The sequence below is a fragment of the Leuciscus leuciscus genome (genome assembly GCF_965113295.1).
Source record: "Leuciscus leuciscus genome assembly, chromosome: 24".
NCBI lineage: Eukaryota > Metazoa > Chordata > Actinopteri > Cypriniformes > Leuciscidae > Leuciscus > Leuciscus leuciscus.
In genome coordinates this window covers 20,919,843-20,935,560 of record NC_138723.1, presented here as the reverse complement: position 1 = coordinate 20,935,560, position 15,718 = coordinate 20,919,843, and the positions used below count along the sequence as shown (strand labels likewise).

Below are 15,718 nucleotides of genomic sequence, written 5' to 3'. Positions count from 1 at the left end.
CAGTCACAGGCAGTTCTTCATTCATGATCTAACCATGTGTCTAACATGGAGGTTAAAAACATCAAGAACACAATGTCCTCTTCAGTCCACAAAATCAATTCTTCTGCCAGATGTCTAAACTATCCATTGCCAGCCAAGGAAATATGAGGTGAAGTGCTCATATTTTATCTTTGTGCTGATGTAATGCTGGCTTTCCAGTGTATAATTCAATTAAAGTGATGAACCTCACACATACACGCTGGGAATAAACTGAACCTGGATGATATACTGATATTGATCAGGAACAATCTGCAGCTGAATTATTACTGTTACTTGGAGGTGAATGTGAGCGGTAAACTCTTTATCTTCATATTGTCACTCATGCAACAAGCAAGACAGAAAGTCATCCTGATGACCTGTACAACACAATATACACAACACCTTCTCACTGGGTTCATTAGAGCCAAATTATTCAATACACTGTTACTAATTTAGCATATTATGGCACAAAGTTTTGGCCCATGCAATTTAAGTGACATGATAAATGACTGGTGATTGTCAATTACTTTGACTAATGGATGGCACTTGAAGCTGCAGAAAAACAATTTTGCATATATTATATACAGGAGATTAGCCAGGAAAAGTGGTGGGGAATATTAAATGGCAAGAATAGTGTGGCGTGCAGGACGAGGCCGAGGGCCGTGAGAGGACGGCGCGAGTGATAATGAGCTACACCTGCGCAACGCGCCGGTCTCGTATCTCTCGCGGAGGAGAGCGACGACAGTGAAGATCGAGAGAGGACAGACCTGGACTTGTGTTGTGTTTGTCTTATTATATGTGACAGCAGTCGTCCGTGAGGGGAAATTTATATCATTACCACAATAACACCAATAACTAAGGGCCAATAATCGATATTCTATACTTTATTATATTAATAATCCAAGAACTAATTGTTATTATTTGAGTTTTCATATAATATATAAATATCTGTACATTCCTGACAGATCCTCAAGACAGATCCTCCATTCGAGGGCGTTTGCTGTAGTTTTCTGAAGGAGATGCATGTCTGGGTTCATCTGTGGCATCCCTGAAACCCTGGACCTATGTGAGATCATATATATAAGGAAAAACTATGTCATACATTTTCGATATAAAGAGTATATATAAGTATATCATATATTCCCCCCTGTCACTAATGTTTCTGTTACTATTAAACTTACTGTAATCTGATACTGAATTGTGGCCTCCATTTGACTTGGGGATTTGTACAGGGAGGCAAGCCTAAGCACAAAGTGGACATGTGAAAAAAACATAAAAATGACTTGTTATATCATTGCACAATGGACATTCTCTTCCACTTTGACCTTGTCTGCTCAGTTTAAAAACCAAGAGGGTCTGCGGCAATTCAAATGCAGGGAAGCTGAACTTTACAGCCAGAAGAAAGACCTTCAACTTTATAGAGAGAGACGAGAGAGCAAGGTGGAGATGCTCTCTGTGCCTCTCAGCTTCCTGCAGTTACAAAGTAATAGACTGGCAGGAATGCAGGAGGCATTATGAATAAGGTCTGGCTACAAAAGGCAAAGCAAGCTACTTGTTCAAAGTGATTCATTCCATCACCCACAGAGGTGAAGGGTAAAGAGTTTATGCAACATACTCTCGCAATCTCTCTCTCTCTCTCTAGAAGACACATTTGGCTGAGAACACCACAGATGTTGGCTGTTTTTTTATATTTTTTTATTCTATAGCAATATTTTGCTGTGTCAGGTTGAGTGGACTAAAAGACTAGGTTAAATCCAGTAGAAAAAAAGCCACAATAAACACCTTCACACACAATTAGCTAATTAAAAAAGTCTGTTTACCTCCTCAGTCCCTCCCAGTGCAGGATGAGCCTCTGTGTCGCGGCATGACCCCAACTCTCACCTAATGTGTGAATTGTAATTGTTAAGACGGTGACTATGCAAAGCAAAACAATGCATGAATGCCCTCATATCTGTTATGTATTACCTAATGCAGGAACCAGCTTGGATTGGCCATTTGAAACTCTTGTGGTCATCTGATTGGTCAAAACAACCTAAAAACACATGGTAACTGAATTAAAAAAATGTTTTATTAAATTTGATGTATATATATATATATATATATATATATATATATATATATATATATATATATATATATATTAACATAGATTATTGTAAATACACATACACACACATATATATATATATATATATATATATATATATATATATATATGTATATATATGTATTTACAATAATCTATGTTAATATATCATATTAATATAGTGATATATATATCAAAATATTAAAAGCTATTCTTGCTATTTAATATTCCCCACAACTTTTCCTGGCTAATCTCCTGTGTATATATATATATATAGTACCCGTCAAAAGTTTAATGTTTGGAAACATTACTATTTTTTTATGTTTTTGATGCTCATCAAGCCTACATTTATTTGATCAAAAATACAGAAAAAAACAGTAGTATAGTGAAATATTATTAACATTTAAAATAGTGGTTTTCTATTTTAATATACTTTATTAAACTTATTTCTGTGATGCAAAGCTGAATTTTCATCCTCCATTACTCCAGTCTTCAGTGTCATTCTAATATGATGATTTATTATACTATTATGTTATACGTTGTAAACAGTTGTGCTGCTTAACATTTTTTATAACCCTTTTTTCAGGATTCTTTGATGAATAAAAAGTTCAAAAGAACAGCATTTATTCATAATCTTTTGTAACATTATACACTACCATTCACACTGGGTTCAATCAGTAATTTTCTTCTTTTTTTTGTTTTTTAATTAGCACTTATATTCAGTAAGGATGTGTTAAATTGATTAAAAAAGTCATAGAAAAGATTTCTATTTTGAATAAATGTTGTTCTTTTTAAAATCGGCATATTATAATGATTTCTGAAGGGTCATGTGACACTGAAGACTGGAGTAATGATGCTGAAAATTCAGCTTTGCGTCACAGAAATAAATTTTATTTTAAAGTAGGCTAATAATATTTCACAATATTACCGTTTTTTTTCTGTATATATATATATATATATATATATATATATATATATATATAATTCAAATAATTGTTTTATTAAATTAAATTTTATTTATTTCAATTTAACCAAATATGAGTATTCTGCAAAAAATTATTAAATCCTAGATTTGTCTACTACTTGTTATTCTTTGTTTCAGTGGTATGAGGTGCTGCGTACCGCTAAACTGTGTTGTGTTGCTAGTTGGATGAGCTGCTGGGCAAGGCCGTTCAGGAGGCGGGTCCTCTGAGAAAGATCCTCAAAGTCATGGCGGAATGGGAAGGCAATGCTGTCAATCACTATTAATCGCACCTATGATTGAACATGTAATTTATGAGCATCTAAATAGGAGTAATATCACTGTGCTGAAAGAGATATCAGTGGTCTAGAAGATTATTCATATTTTACCTCAGGATGCTCAGACAGGAAGTCAGGTAGGAGGTAAACCTCAGCTAACAGCTCTACATAGTCATGGCAACGGACCAAGAAGAGGTTGGATAAGATCTTCTCGACAGTAAGTTCCTCTAAAGCTTGTTTCTGTTCTAAGAGGAAAAGCAAAGACAGATGACAATTATAGCCAACATTTTGTGTCTCATTAATTAATGAAAATTCTCAATAATCTACAGGTAAAGCTGATCAGTATTGAACCTGTAGAGTCAATTAAGCAATTTTTCTGAATATACGTACACATTTAGACATCCCAACTAAGTCTAGCTACTCAAATCAGACCTGTATCCTCTGCTAGGAGGGTGCAATGCTGCACGGCTGCTTTCGCCATATCAGCAACCCTCTGCACCAAGAAACTGCCTTCTGTGTCTACATACAGTGCCTTTCCTCCCAGGCCTCCGAAACACACAGGAATCTGCACATCCACAGCCAGCTGCATGCTTTCAAATGGGAAAAACAGACCACTTTTGAAACTATAGTATCAACACAAATATGTGCCGCTTATTACCAATTTAACACATTTTGAAATCTGTTTCCTCCCATACCATAGCTGAGTCTTTCCGACACCAGGGGCTCCACAGATCTCTGTGGTCTTTCCCACAGGCACACCCCCTCCAAGGACATTATCCAGGCCTGAGCAGAATGTTACAATGCTCCCCAGACTTTGCTCTTGGTGCAGAAGATCCAGGGCTGTTACGCTCTCTGTTGCCGCCCTCTGCTGGTGAGGCTGGGCGTCGTCCCTCAACATCTGCAACACCTCCACTGCCTCCTCTTGTGATATACCTGCCTCTGTCAACGAAACAGGCATGGATATAACGAAAATGTACTTCTCTAGTAATCTGTAACTAGTGTGAGGCTATTTTCAAATTCAAAAGTTGGGTTTAGTTATACAAATACCTTTGCAGAGCTGAAGAGGACGCATGTCAATTAAGTCTGAGGCCACTTGGAAACCCGCATTGATGAGTTTTACCTTCACTGACGGCGCCAGGGGGAGGCTGGGCACGGTCCTGTGCATTTTCAACACTAACGTTGAATGATAAAAACCAGGCTGAAAAGTCGGTACTATGACAGTTTAGAACAGATGATAGCCTCAAATACGCAAGCTTTTAGTTTTAACCGCGTAAAATCTACTCTGCAAGATTTATTATCTATAGATTATTTTCGCTAAATGAAAATAAATATAAACCATTCAAATATAAACATACGAGGACTTATGTTTCTTTATATTTTTCTTCCTTTTGATACTCCCTCCAAAACAAGAGACGACACGGAATGGGAAAATGCTCTTCAAAATAAAAGTCCCAAGACGCCATTAACACATTTCTAGTTTACGAGTACATGTTGAAATGCTGAAAATATATTACTCATGTAATTTCCGTAGTAATGAGAAGGATTTGCATTTATTTTTTCATTGTATGGAAATATTTGGATTGACTAAATATAATTTTACAACTGAGTGGAAGGTCCAAGAAAAAGCATATATATTATACTTTTTTTTTTTTTTTTTGCATTGGAAAGGTTCAATATGCATACAATTAAATGGTTTGGCTTTAAACATTTGGTTTATTTTTTATTTTATGTATTTTATCATGCCTCGGAACAGTACGACTGTAGAATGTAATAACATTATTAAAACAACAATCGATATTTATTAGTAGTAGTAGTTTTACCTGCCACCTTTTATTTGTACATTTTCTTTATTGTTTGCATCATTTAACCACTTTATTAAACGTTGTTCACTATATATTGACTGAACATTTGTTTTGTCGTAAAAAAAAACGATTGTTGACAAGTAGCAAATACAACATCTACACTGATTTAGAAATTAGTTAAAGAAAACAGTTTTTTGCCATTAAATCTTGCTAGCACGATAATGTCAGTCCAGTTCTTCCTACTGAACCTCATCTAGAAACTTTCGTGAAACGCTAAAACTAAAATGCCCCTTATCCCGCCCTGTACGTATTTGACGTATGTTTACAAAACAAGAGTACCACGTCGGAAGAAAAATAATGCGCATCGACATTTCGTACTTCAGGTAACGTTAAATATGTTCTGTGAACGACCTTTTGAGTCTTAAATTACATTTGATTTTCATAATTATATTGTTATATTGAATCTTAGGCTGTGTCACTCAGTCTAAAGTGGCGCTTTTTAGAAGCAGAACAGCTGAAGGTGTACAGCTCCGAGTCTATTTGTATTTGACACGTTTGAGCTCAGATCAACAGATCGAATGAAAGCCCTTTTGTTTTAATAACTCTAGAACTGTATTATAGAGCAGCATGAACTGTCGATCAGAGGTCCTGGAGGTGTCAGTGGAGGGCAGGCAGGTGGATGAGGCCATGCTAGCCCTCCTGCACACGATCCTCCTGCACCGCAGCACAGGGAAATTTCACTATAAGAAAGAGGGCACGTACTCCATCGGTACAGTGGGAACTCAAGACGTGGACTGCGACTTCATCGACTTCACATTCGTGCGAGTGTCTTCTGATGAGCTGGACAGGGTCATCAGGAAAGCGGTAGCAGAATTTAAGGTATTTTTGATCACAGTTACACTTAAAGGGATAGTTCACCCAAAAATCCTGTCATCATTTACTCACCCTCAAGTTGTTCCAAGTCTGTATGAATGTCTTTCTTCTATTTTGAAGAATATGGGTAACAATCTTACTGTTGCGAAATTGCACTTTTTATAACCACAACCTTTTTTTTCTTCCCAGGATGCTCTTGGCAATTCCGGAAGTGATGGCGTGGGTCAGATCTCTGTGGAGTTCTACCAGAAGAAGAAGTCACGCTGGCCCTTTTCTGATGAATGCATCCCTTGGGAGGTCTGGAGCATCAAGGTGAACGTGGTGAACCTGGCCAACGAACAGGAGCGTCAGATCTGCAGAGAGAAAGTTGGCGAGAAGCTCGGCGAGAAAGTCATCAACATCGTGGAGGTGATTAACCGTCACGAGTATCTTCCCAAGATGCCCACACAGTCAGAGGTGGACAATGTGTTTGATACGAGTTTGAAAGACGTCCAGCCGTATCTGTACAAGATCACGTTCCAGATCACAGATTCTCTGGGCACGTCAGTGAGCACTACCATGAGGAGGCTGATCAAAGACACGCTGGCATTGTAAAAATGTGACTGTGAACCTGCTGGAGCCTAATGGTCGTTGGACATTTATGATGATCTTGTAAAAAAAAATAGAAAATAACATTAGCGGGATTTAAAATAAATTCACTACACTTTTCCAGTATAATAACGGTATCCACTATCTTTCAGCTAATTCAAACAAGCATCTAGTTCAGTTATTTTTTGTTGTTTTTGTTTTTAATAAATCTACTTATGCACCCTAAATTATATCATATTGTTGTTCTTTTGAATTTGTTTGTCTGTGTTTTTTGTTACCCTGATAAACACAAATTTAAGAACAACGTGTGTGTTAGTGTTCTTGGAAAATGCAGTGTGAGAATAATTTCAAACATAATTGTTTTATAATCATCACCACAATTAAGCCACAAGTAGGTGTTTTTTCCATGAATTCACTTAAGTTCAGATGGTCATTTAAAGCCTGTTCTTAATTTAAAAAAGAAAAAACAACAACATATCGCTGCAAATTTCATGACAAACGTCTTTACCATTAATTCTTCCCACATTTAAATATTATTTTGCATATTATCAATTACAAGACTTTCTGTAAAATTTTAAACTGACACAATGTCCATAATTACGGTAGATGAAATAAACACAAGTTACACAGTATTGATATTTATTTTATAAAGCAAGCACAGAAAACAGTAGAAAATGCTTTAACACAAAAACTGATACAGTTTTTAAAGCCACATTAGAACAATTCAAGTGCTTACAAATATTAGTTATTGCAGTGATACCACAGGAATACCAAAAAAGATAATGGCTCGGTTTCACAAACAGGGCTTGGATTAAGCCAGGATTAGGTCCTATTTCAATCAGGGCATTTAAGTAGCAAAACACTTGAGACAAAACAATTGCACTGACATATTTTAAGATATGTCAGTGCAAGTTGCTTCAGTTTAAACAGCTCAAACATGCAATTTAGTCTGGGACTAGCTTAAGCCTTGTCTGTGAAACCGGGAGATAATGTTCATGTACAAACAAAGACCATAAAAATGTGTTTGAGGATTAAACGTTCTGTTCTGTCATCACTATTCATTTAATGTCATACAATCTTTCATTGAACCACATTAAGAAATGTATCAATTACTGAGTGAAATACTCGTTTTATCATCTGTCTGCTAATAATATGGTTGAACTTTTAACCCTAAACAAAAAGCTGATGTTAAGTGTCAAGTAATACTGGGGACAAAAGTAAATGCAAACTAAATCAGGTATTTCTATCCTGAGAAATAGCCAACTTATTCATTAATCATAATCAATACCTTTTTTGGGGAATAAGATCAAAAGGAATGTATTACTGTTTTATCCATCAAAATATAGAGTAAATGACAGTAGCTGAGGGAAAATGCAAAGAGCAAGCAACATATTTAGATTTTGTGCTTAAAGGCCACAAGCTTGCTAAGCCAAACATCCCCTAATGTAAGGGAAGAAGACTTCCTAAAATTTAAAATACTTGCTAAATATAAGATTACGGCTTTTGTGCTTTAATATTTTAGAATAAAGATCTTCTCTGGGTCATACTGTCACAGAAAAGGGCCACTGAACATTAGGAATGTCCAACCATTCAACATCATTGCATCAAGACTTCATTAATCACTGAGTACTGAGTTCTGGTAAGTTGAGCTTACACTATGGTAGAGCTCACAATGTACTGATACAGTACTGATACAGTGTGAATATCTACTTAAACTTCATCTCTACACATTTATGAGAAGTAATTCCCACATATACTGCATGTCCTGTACAACAAAAGTATTAGAAGATCCACATTGCAGGCACACACTAAACAGCTTAAAGAACGTCACTCCAAACCTGCTAATTGTACACATAAAGCCTTCTATTTGTTCAATACAATCACTGAATATTATCTACAACCTCTAAACAAAAATACCATGAAAGCCTACAGAACTGGCAAAACACATGAACAAAAATACTCTTAAAATGAGAAATACAACTTAAGTAGCAATGTTGAAATTAAATTATAAACATGTTTTCTTCACCTCGTACATACATTTTAGTCTGCTTAAGATTTGCTTTTTATATGGTGCTTAAATTATCAAAGCAAAAATTCAATATTAAAAGCATAGTTCACACAAAAATGAAAAATTTGACAATTTACTCCAAACCTGTATGAGTTTCTTTCTTCTGTGGAACACAAAAGAATATATTTAAAAAATGTTGGTAACCAGACAGTTGACGTAGCCACTGACTTCCTACTATAGAAGTCAATGGCTGCCGTCAACTGTTTGAATACCAGCATATCATTTTTTGGTGAACTATCCCTTTAATAGCTCTTACAACAGTGGCAGGGCTGAATTGTGTATGTAACAGAAAAATCTAAATGGGGCAAAAATAAACTTAAAGCTATCGTTTTAGGATAGAAAAGGGGGAATACATTTTTAGTTTTGGATGTGATGGATCTTTTCTAACTAAAGAGCCATGTCGATACCAGCCTGTGCTTTTAATAGAGAACAATGTTTATTTGGAATTGCTTGAAAGTGCTAAATAACAGCATAAAGGCCACTAAAACAAGAGAGGTGTACATCTTCTGTGTAATAACCCAAAAAAAGAAATCACACATTTGTTTGCAATAATTCAAAGAAAGTAATTTAGAAGAGTTCTTAAGGTGAAAGAAGTCCGTTTCATTTAACAGTCTTTTTTGATCACTGAACAATAAACCTAAAATAAAAAAATAATACAGGGAAATGCTTTAGAAAACAAATTTGTTTTAAGAAACTCTTGGCATGCAATCCAAGATGCATTCTGAATACTGTTTATAGAAATAAGATGTATTAAGTATGATTAAAAGCTGTTAATAAATCCCTGGGTTTTGGCTGCAAGTGTGTCCCAAAGTAAATCATGTTTAAAAGAGAAACTGTCCAAGTTAGTTGATTCCAATGGTTAAGGGCTACAAATGTGCAACTGCATTTATCACTCTTACGTATGGCTCTGCTCGTGACTCCACAGACTGAAAGCCGTCTTAAATGTCCGGTGACAGAATTTGCACATGTACTGCCGTTTAAAGGTGAGTGCAGAGAAGGTTGGCGCATGGTAAAAAAGCGTGTCGGATTCCTGCGGGGTGATAGTTTTGTCTGTGCTGTTGGACTTGGCATTTGAATGTTCCCCAGGCTCATCGTCACTAGTCTTGTCCTGCTCTGGCTTCTTGAGTTTGGTTGACGGTGACATGGAGCCTCTGGGTTCCTCCTCTGAGGTGTCCACCCCAGAACAGGTCGCTGTGAGTGGAGGTTTTTGAGAAGTTGGAGGCTCTGGGATGGAAATCGTAAGAGGTGGAGAAGGAGATGGAGAAGACGGAAGCCTGTCAATCTCTCTCATCCCTGGCTCTTCAGGTGTGGACATATGGGATTGGTAGTGGCTCCAGAGACGGAAGTTGGTCCTGAACGCTTTATGACATATGTGGCAGATGAAGGGTTTGATATGGCAAAGCAGTTCCTGATGTCGTTCCAGGTCTTTGTGGGTGCTGAAAAGCTTTCCACACTTTTCACAAGGCCAAACGCCCGGTTCCTCGGATCCGGTGCTCACGTTATCCTTGGCTGATACTGCTTCTTCTTGAGGTTCCTCTTTGACCTGCAGCTCCCCTTGACCGTGAGCGCTCAAGTCCTCTGGGACATAAGACGATGAGTCTTCAGAATCATAGATGGGTGGAACAGATGAGTCGCTGTACACTGCTTCCTCTCTGGGGTCACGTATCAACTCCTGAGAAGAGGGAGGAACTCCGAACACATTGGATGATTCGTCGTGATTGCTCTCCTGGAGGCCGAGAGTCAACTGCTCCTTTACACTCATCATGTTGTGATTGTGAACTTCCACCTGATGACGCCAAATGCTGAAAGAGGACTTAAACGTGCGCATACATTCAAGGCAGGTTAGCTTTTTGTACTTGCAGTGAGCTTCATGGTCTTTCTTGACGACTGTGTTGGAGAATCGAAGTCCACAGTATGGGCAGACTGTAGCATACCTGCAAGCTCTCTCATGGTCTTCTAATTCAGGCAAAGAGGGCAGCTTCTCATTGCAGAGCCGGCAAGAAAATACGTCCTTATCTTGGCTTTCTTTAAGATGTGCCAACTGCTGCTGCTGCTTGTATTGAAGGTCTCTCTCAGCATCCGTGTCAAGGTTAGCAGGCTCAGCGGAGTGTCCCTTCATGTGTAGCTTTAAGTGTGACTGGAAAAAAAACATTTTGCCACAGTAGGGGCATCCGTATGACCTTGATCGCCTGCTTTTCCTGCCAAAGGGTTGTGACTGCAGGCCTTGCTTGGTTCTCCTGAGCTTCATAATCAAGGCCTTCTTTATCTCCCGCTCTCGGACTATATCGATTAGTTTCCTCTGAAACTTCTCATCCAGGACCGAATAGGAACTGGAGGAGGGTGCAGGATTTTGCACCACACCATGCTGGGTTTGGCAGTGAGTCCAGACCTTGAAGTTTGTATGAAAGCGCTTATGGCAGATGTCGCAAGCATACGGCTTCTCTGGGTTGTGGTACATGTTTACGTGGCGATACAGACCCGCATTGGACCTGAAAACCTTCAGGCAATTCCAGCACTTAAACATTTTGTTTGGCCGAAGTTCTCCAGGTTCCTCGTTACTAGTGTCCATGTTGGAATTGTAAGGTACCTCATCAAACGTGCTTTCCTGATGCAACAGATGATGCTCATTAACAGGCCTGGATCTCTTAAAGGGCATATAACTACCATCTATCTTACTCTTCCTCTTCATCGAGGGAGTAAAATACCCCCTAGGACCTTCATCGTAGTTTGCCTGAAAGTCTTTGAAATTTACCGGCAGGTTGTCTCCAACAGTAATGCGAACAATTTCAGAAGGGTCGGCAAGGGGACTGCTGGGCTCTGCTTTGATTCTGAGTTGAGTTGTTTGAGTGCCGTCCATCTCATACGCATTTTGTTGTCTCGACCTGAGAAGAAGTGGCATATCTTTTGACACCCGGTCCTCATTTTCAGGGGATGGTGACCTAGCTGTTGTGGCCATTAACTTGACCACAGACTGTTCTCGACTTTGTGAGTCCTTTAGCTCCAGAGCTGGAGAAAAAACAGGAACTGGACTATCCATAGACAATGATCTGCGTAGCAGACTTTTAATAAGTGGCCCACTTCGGTCAACAGTTTGGTTGCGTGGGCCATGTTGCTCACCCACTGGTCTGGAATCATGAGATGCATCCATTCTGCCATTGAAGGTGGTGTCAGTTTGATCTGATTGTAGGCTAGCATGCTGTACAGACTCACTGAATGACACTGATGATGTTAGTTGCGGCCTCGTAGATGGCGATCGGTATTCAGTTCGATGTCTCAGTATGGATGTTGGAGAGGAGATTATAGATCTGCAGTCACCCTCAACTGTGTTTTTGTTTAAATTTCTGCTGTTGGAGGTACTGTTTGATTCTTTTTCATTTGGTCTGATGTGTCCTGAGGATTGGGTCTGATCACTGAAATTGTGTGTGAGCGAGGGTTGCTCTGTGACCTGTTTAAACGGTTTTCCCTGAAGACTCAAACTTTTCCTTGGAAACATTTCCATGTTAGGCTGCTCACCCTGACTTTGATGTACAATAACACTTCTCTTTTGAAAAGCACCATCCTCCTCCTCAGAGAGCAACATTTGTTTTCTCGACACACAGTATGACGCCTGAGGTCTTATAGACATGATGTTAGTTAGAAATGGAATGCCGAGGCTATAGCCCAGCTCCTGTATTGCTGCCAGACTGCATTTCTCCACAAACAGAGATGATGAGTAGATGTAGTTTAGCACAATCTCAAAAGCATCAGGCTCACAGAAGTCAAGTTGAACAATGGAGCGGTTCTCCGAGTCCCTTCTGGAAAACAGAGACTGGAAATACTCACTGCAGGCTGCAAGGATGCTTTTATGGGCCTGGTACTGTTGATCACCCACTAACAACACAACATCACAGAGCTGACCCATCAACCGCTGCTCATTGAGGGCACCCAGCAATGAAATACCATGGGCAGGGTTACAGTAGTGCCCCAGGCTCTCCATTTTGGCTTTGAAGGAGAATAAAAGAGAAGACAAATTTAGTGACATTGCAAATTCGTTACAACAGTACATCAGTACATCAAAATAATCTTGGTAATACTTTCATTCATTAACATTACTTAATGCACAAGGTATCATAAACTACAAATGGACAGCGATTTTTTTTGTCATTTATTTATGTTCATGTTCATTTATAAATACACTGTTTATCCATTGTTCATTAATGTTCACGCTGGTAAGACTTTACAATAAGGTCTCATTAAATATTCTTAATATTTAGCCTTCCAATATTGTCTTGAATAATAAAGCACCTTGGAGTTGAGGTTGAGAACCACTGCATTACAGTATACACTCCTGGGCAAAAAAAGAAAACAAAACAAAGGGCCAAGCCCAAAAGGGCCAAGCCCAAAATGGCGAAACATTAAGCTTTTAATTGTCTTAACCACAAATTATTGTTCAGGAAATTAGCTAAATTTAAGTGCACTACTACTTTTTTAATGCACTACTTAAAAAAACCATTGCGGTCTCAGAAAATGAAGTTTTTGGCAGAATATGGGAAGTTTGATTTAGAGACTGTGGTTCAGCAGTTGTGTGGAGTGATGAATCACAATGAAACACGAGTTGCATAGTGATGCTCCAGAGTGGTGCCTTCAAAAATCTGCTGAGAAATATAATAAATGCATCTCTACCACAGTGAAGCATGGAGGAAGAGCTGTCATTGTCTGCAGAGCCTTTTTAGCTGCTGGGATTGTTGAGATACTTCACTGTGAAAAGTAATTTAATGCTTTGGAATACAGGAGAATATTGCAGAATGGCTTGCTTCCCAGAAATTAAAAGTTGTTATCTAAAGAGTAACGATCAGATGTTATTTCTCAACAAGACAATGCTCCTGCACAAATTGCAAAGACAACCAAGAAGTGGCTTGAGAACAAGTCCATCGGGCTCATGTTTTGACCTGGTCAGAGTCCAGATTTGAACCCTATAGTGAATATATAGATTGGTCTCACATTAAACTCAAACAAACTGGGAGAAGTTTTTCAACTACTCATGAACTGTTTAAAGCTATTAACATTGACTCTTCTTCCTGTAAAAATCTGTCTGCAAGTTGGGGAAGGCTATTCCATGCTAAGTTACTTTATCTACAGTGTTTCTGCAATTCTTGCTAATTTCCTGACCAGTGATTTGTGATTAAAATGGTTAAGACAATTAAAATACCACAAATATTTTAGTTTAGCCCATTAGTAGTGGCCAAAAATTATGCCAGGAGGGGATATTTATTTTTAATGTCCCAACACATTTGATTAAACAAAAAAGAAGAAAAAAAAAAAGAGGAAAATATTTTGTATTTAAAAATAATATAAATATATATATATATATATATATATATATATATATATATCTTTTTTTTTTTTTTTTTTTTTTTGATAGAAGAACAAAACACTAAACTTGGCTAAGGTATTTAAATTAGCCTATTTGGCAAAACAAATAAAAAAATGCAAACTACAGCTACAGGTTCTAGCTTATTTTAATATGCTAAAAAAAAGAATGCATAGAAAAAAAAAACATTGACTACTACAACATAATCAGTTATGAATATTTCATTGGTTCTTCTCTTGTTTTTTCATGTGTTCATAATTTCTTTGTTTGAGAGCATGGCCAAAAATTATGTCTGCATAATTTGGTGTGTTTCCTTGCATTATCACAAATAAAACAATTGACTCCAAGCACAACTATGCAATGTTTACACATTTTAGTAATATTTGAATAAAGGGGGAAGTTGAAAAATCTCCTAGGCCAGACACCACTTTTGGCCATTGTAAAATAAAATAAAATAAAATAAAAATAAAAAATTGGAGCAACATATACACTGTGCAACATTTTGCCTGATTGGAAACATAAATTTATTATGAAATAAAACACTGTTGTTGCGTAAAAGAAAAAATCATGTCTGCAAACACAAACAGAGAGAGAAAAAAAAGCATAATGATCTATTTTGCACGAGATAAACAAGAACTTTTAATTGAAAAATTTGAATCTGTTAAATTACATGTTACCATAAAAGATTTCAACAAGCAAATAAAAGTCAGAAATGCAGTAACCGGGCCTGCCCAGTGTCTACGCATGCGCACAAGGACCGCTGATTACATCATGTCTAACGTTACAGTTGGTTTTACGCTGCCTAGAGTATTCGCTCATGAAAACGCGGAGTGAGTATTTTTACATTAAATGATTTCGCTAGATAATCCAACCTCTTAATCGCGAGTTCCATTTCAAATTAATCATTTGGTGATTCGCCGTTGCCAAACTGTGACCATAATTACCCAACACGTCACAAAATACAGGCAACTGGTTGCGTTTCTTTACTTTACTATTCACAAGATAGGAAATGAAACGATTATAACACGCGTCTGCGCACGCGAGACACACACACACACACACACACACACACACACACACCCTCCTCGGTCACCGACTGCGCAGACGTCGCATCCTGCACAACAGGCTGGAGCAGCCGCTTATGTCAGGAAAGAGAGAGAGCGAGAAAATCTCCTCAGCGTTACGTCAGGAAAGACAAATTTTACCAAAACAACATCCAACTACTTCAGTTAGACGGTGAAATAAAGTTGTTCAGCATTTCAACTCACCCTAGTTTGGTGGCTTTGAATGCCGCGGAGCTCCGACACTGGACTTTGTTTCAGAGTTGCGTTGAGCATGAAGCAGTCGTGATTCCATCCATCTTGTATTTGACGTCATCCCACTCTAGGGATGAGGTCATCGCTAAGAACGCTCGTCACGTGTGCTGCTCTCTGATTGGCTGCTGTATAAGCTGTGGCCTGTGGGCGTTCATGGAGGAAATGAGCGGAGGATGACGGACTGATAAACAGTTGAGTTGAGTTCGCATGCATACGCTTATTAAAGAAACAGGAAGCATTTTGTCTTTAAGGTATACATATAGAAATCAGCACTTCCAAAGAAACGTGTTGTCATTCCCCTGGAAGTGATTTGAAACAACGTGTATTTGTTACTTAATTCACTGTTTAATAATAGGTTTGTGAAAACTTTAAAGTGTA

General features: G+C 38.0%; 3 protein-coding genes across 5 annotated transcripts; 1 reads left to right on the top strand and 2 right to left on the bottom strand.

The window, feature by feature from the left end:
* Positions 1-882: 882 nt before the first annotated feature.
* On the bottom strand, positions 883-6,152 carry rad51c (RAD51 paralog C). Its single transcript, XM_082158291.1, has 10 exons — positions 6,091-6,152; positions 4,391-4,516; positions 4,039-4,282; positions 3,776-3,933; positions 3,455-3,588; positions 3,227-3,358; positions 1,984-2,050; positions 1,839-1,899; positions 1,200-1,260; positions 883-1,080 (listed from the first exon to the last, which is right to left on the bottom strand). Exons 2-10 carry the CDS (start codon positions 4,506-4,508, stop codon positions 988-990), a joined length of 1,068 nt encoding a protein of 355 aa, XP_082014417.1. The 5' UTR covers positions 4,509-4,516; positions 6,091-6,152; the 3' UTR covers positions 883-987.
* atg101 (autophagy related 101) lies at positions 5,400-6,833 on the top strand. Of its 3 annotated transcripts, none has more exons than XM_082158296.1 (3): positions 5,400-5,528; positions 5,767-6,024; positions 6,208-6,833. In XM_082158296.1, exons 1-3 carry the CDS (start codon positions 5,430-5,432, stop codon positions 6,610-6,612), a joined length of 762 nt encoding a protein of 253 aa, XP_082014422.1. In that variant the 5' UTR covers positions 5,400-5,429; the 3' UTR covers positions 6,613-6,833. The 3 variants fall into 3 exon arrangements, with proteins under 3 accessions (XP_082014422.1, XP_082014423.1, XP_082014424.1); XM_082158297.1 differs by having other exon boundaries at positions 5,428-5,528; positions 5,772-6,024; XM_082158298.1 differs by having other exon boundaries at positions 5,462-5,528; positions 5,754-6,024.
* A 395-nt stretch (positions 6,834-7,228) lies between these two features.
* Positions 7,229-15,444, bottom strand: zbtb21 (zinc finger and BTB domain containing 21). Its single transcript, XM_082158256.1, has 2 exons — positions 15,293-15,444; positions 7,229-12,655 (listed from the first exon to the last, which is right to left on the bottom strand). Exon 2 carries the CDS (start codon positions 12,648-12,650, stop codon positions 9,570-9,572), a length of 3,081 nt encoding a protein of 1,026 aa, XP_082014382.1. The 5' UTR covers positions 12,651-12,655; positions 15,293-15,444; the 3' UTR covers positions 7,229-9,569.
* Between the last annotated feature and the right edge of the window lie 274 nt (positions 15,445-15,718).

What these genes read in the sequence shown, in the direction of transcription:
- rad51c (XM_082158291.1), bottom strand. Translation starts at nt 4,508, where the DNA reads ATGCACAGGACCGTGCCCAGCCTCCCCCTGGCGCCGTCAGTGAAGGTA. An exon ending in CCTCCTAGCAGAGGATACAG is followed by an intron (nt 3,589 to 3,775) that starts GTCTGATTTGAG and finishes TTTTCCTCTTAG; the next exon opens with AACAGAAACAAGCTTTAGAG. An exon ending in TCCTGTCTGAGCATCCTGAG is followed by an intron (nt 3,359 to 3,454) that starts GTAAAATATGAA and finishes GTTCAATCATAG; the next exon opens with GTGCGATTAATAGTGATTGA.
- zbtb21 (XM_082158256.1), bottom strand. Translation starts at nt 12,650, where the DNA reads ATGGAGAGCCTGGGGCACTACTGTAACCCTGCCCATGGTATTTCATTG.
- atg101 (XM_082158296.1), top strand. Translation starts at nt 5,430, where the DNA reads ATGCCCCTTATCCCGCCCTGTACGTATTTGACGTATGTTTACAAAACA. An exon ending in ATCGACATTTCGTACTTCAG is followed by an intron (nt 5,529 to 5,766) that starts GTAACGTTAAAT and finishes ACTGTATTATAG; the next exon opens with AGCAGCATGAACTGTCGATC. An exon ending in AAGCGGTAGCAGAATTTAAG is followed by an intron (nt 6,025 to 6,207) that starts GTATTTTTGATC and finishes TTTTCTTCCCAG; the next exon opens with GATGCTCTTGGCAATTCCGG.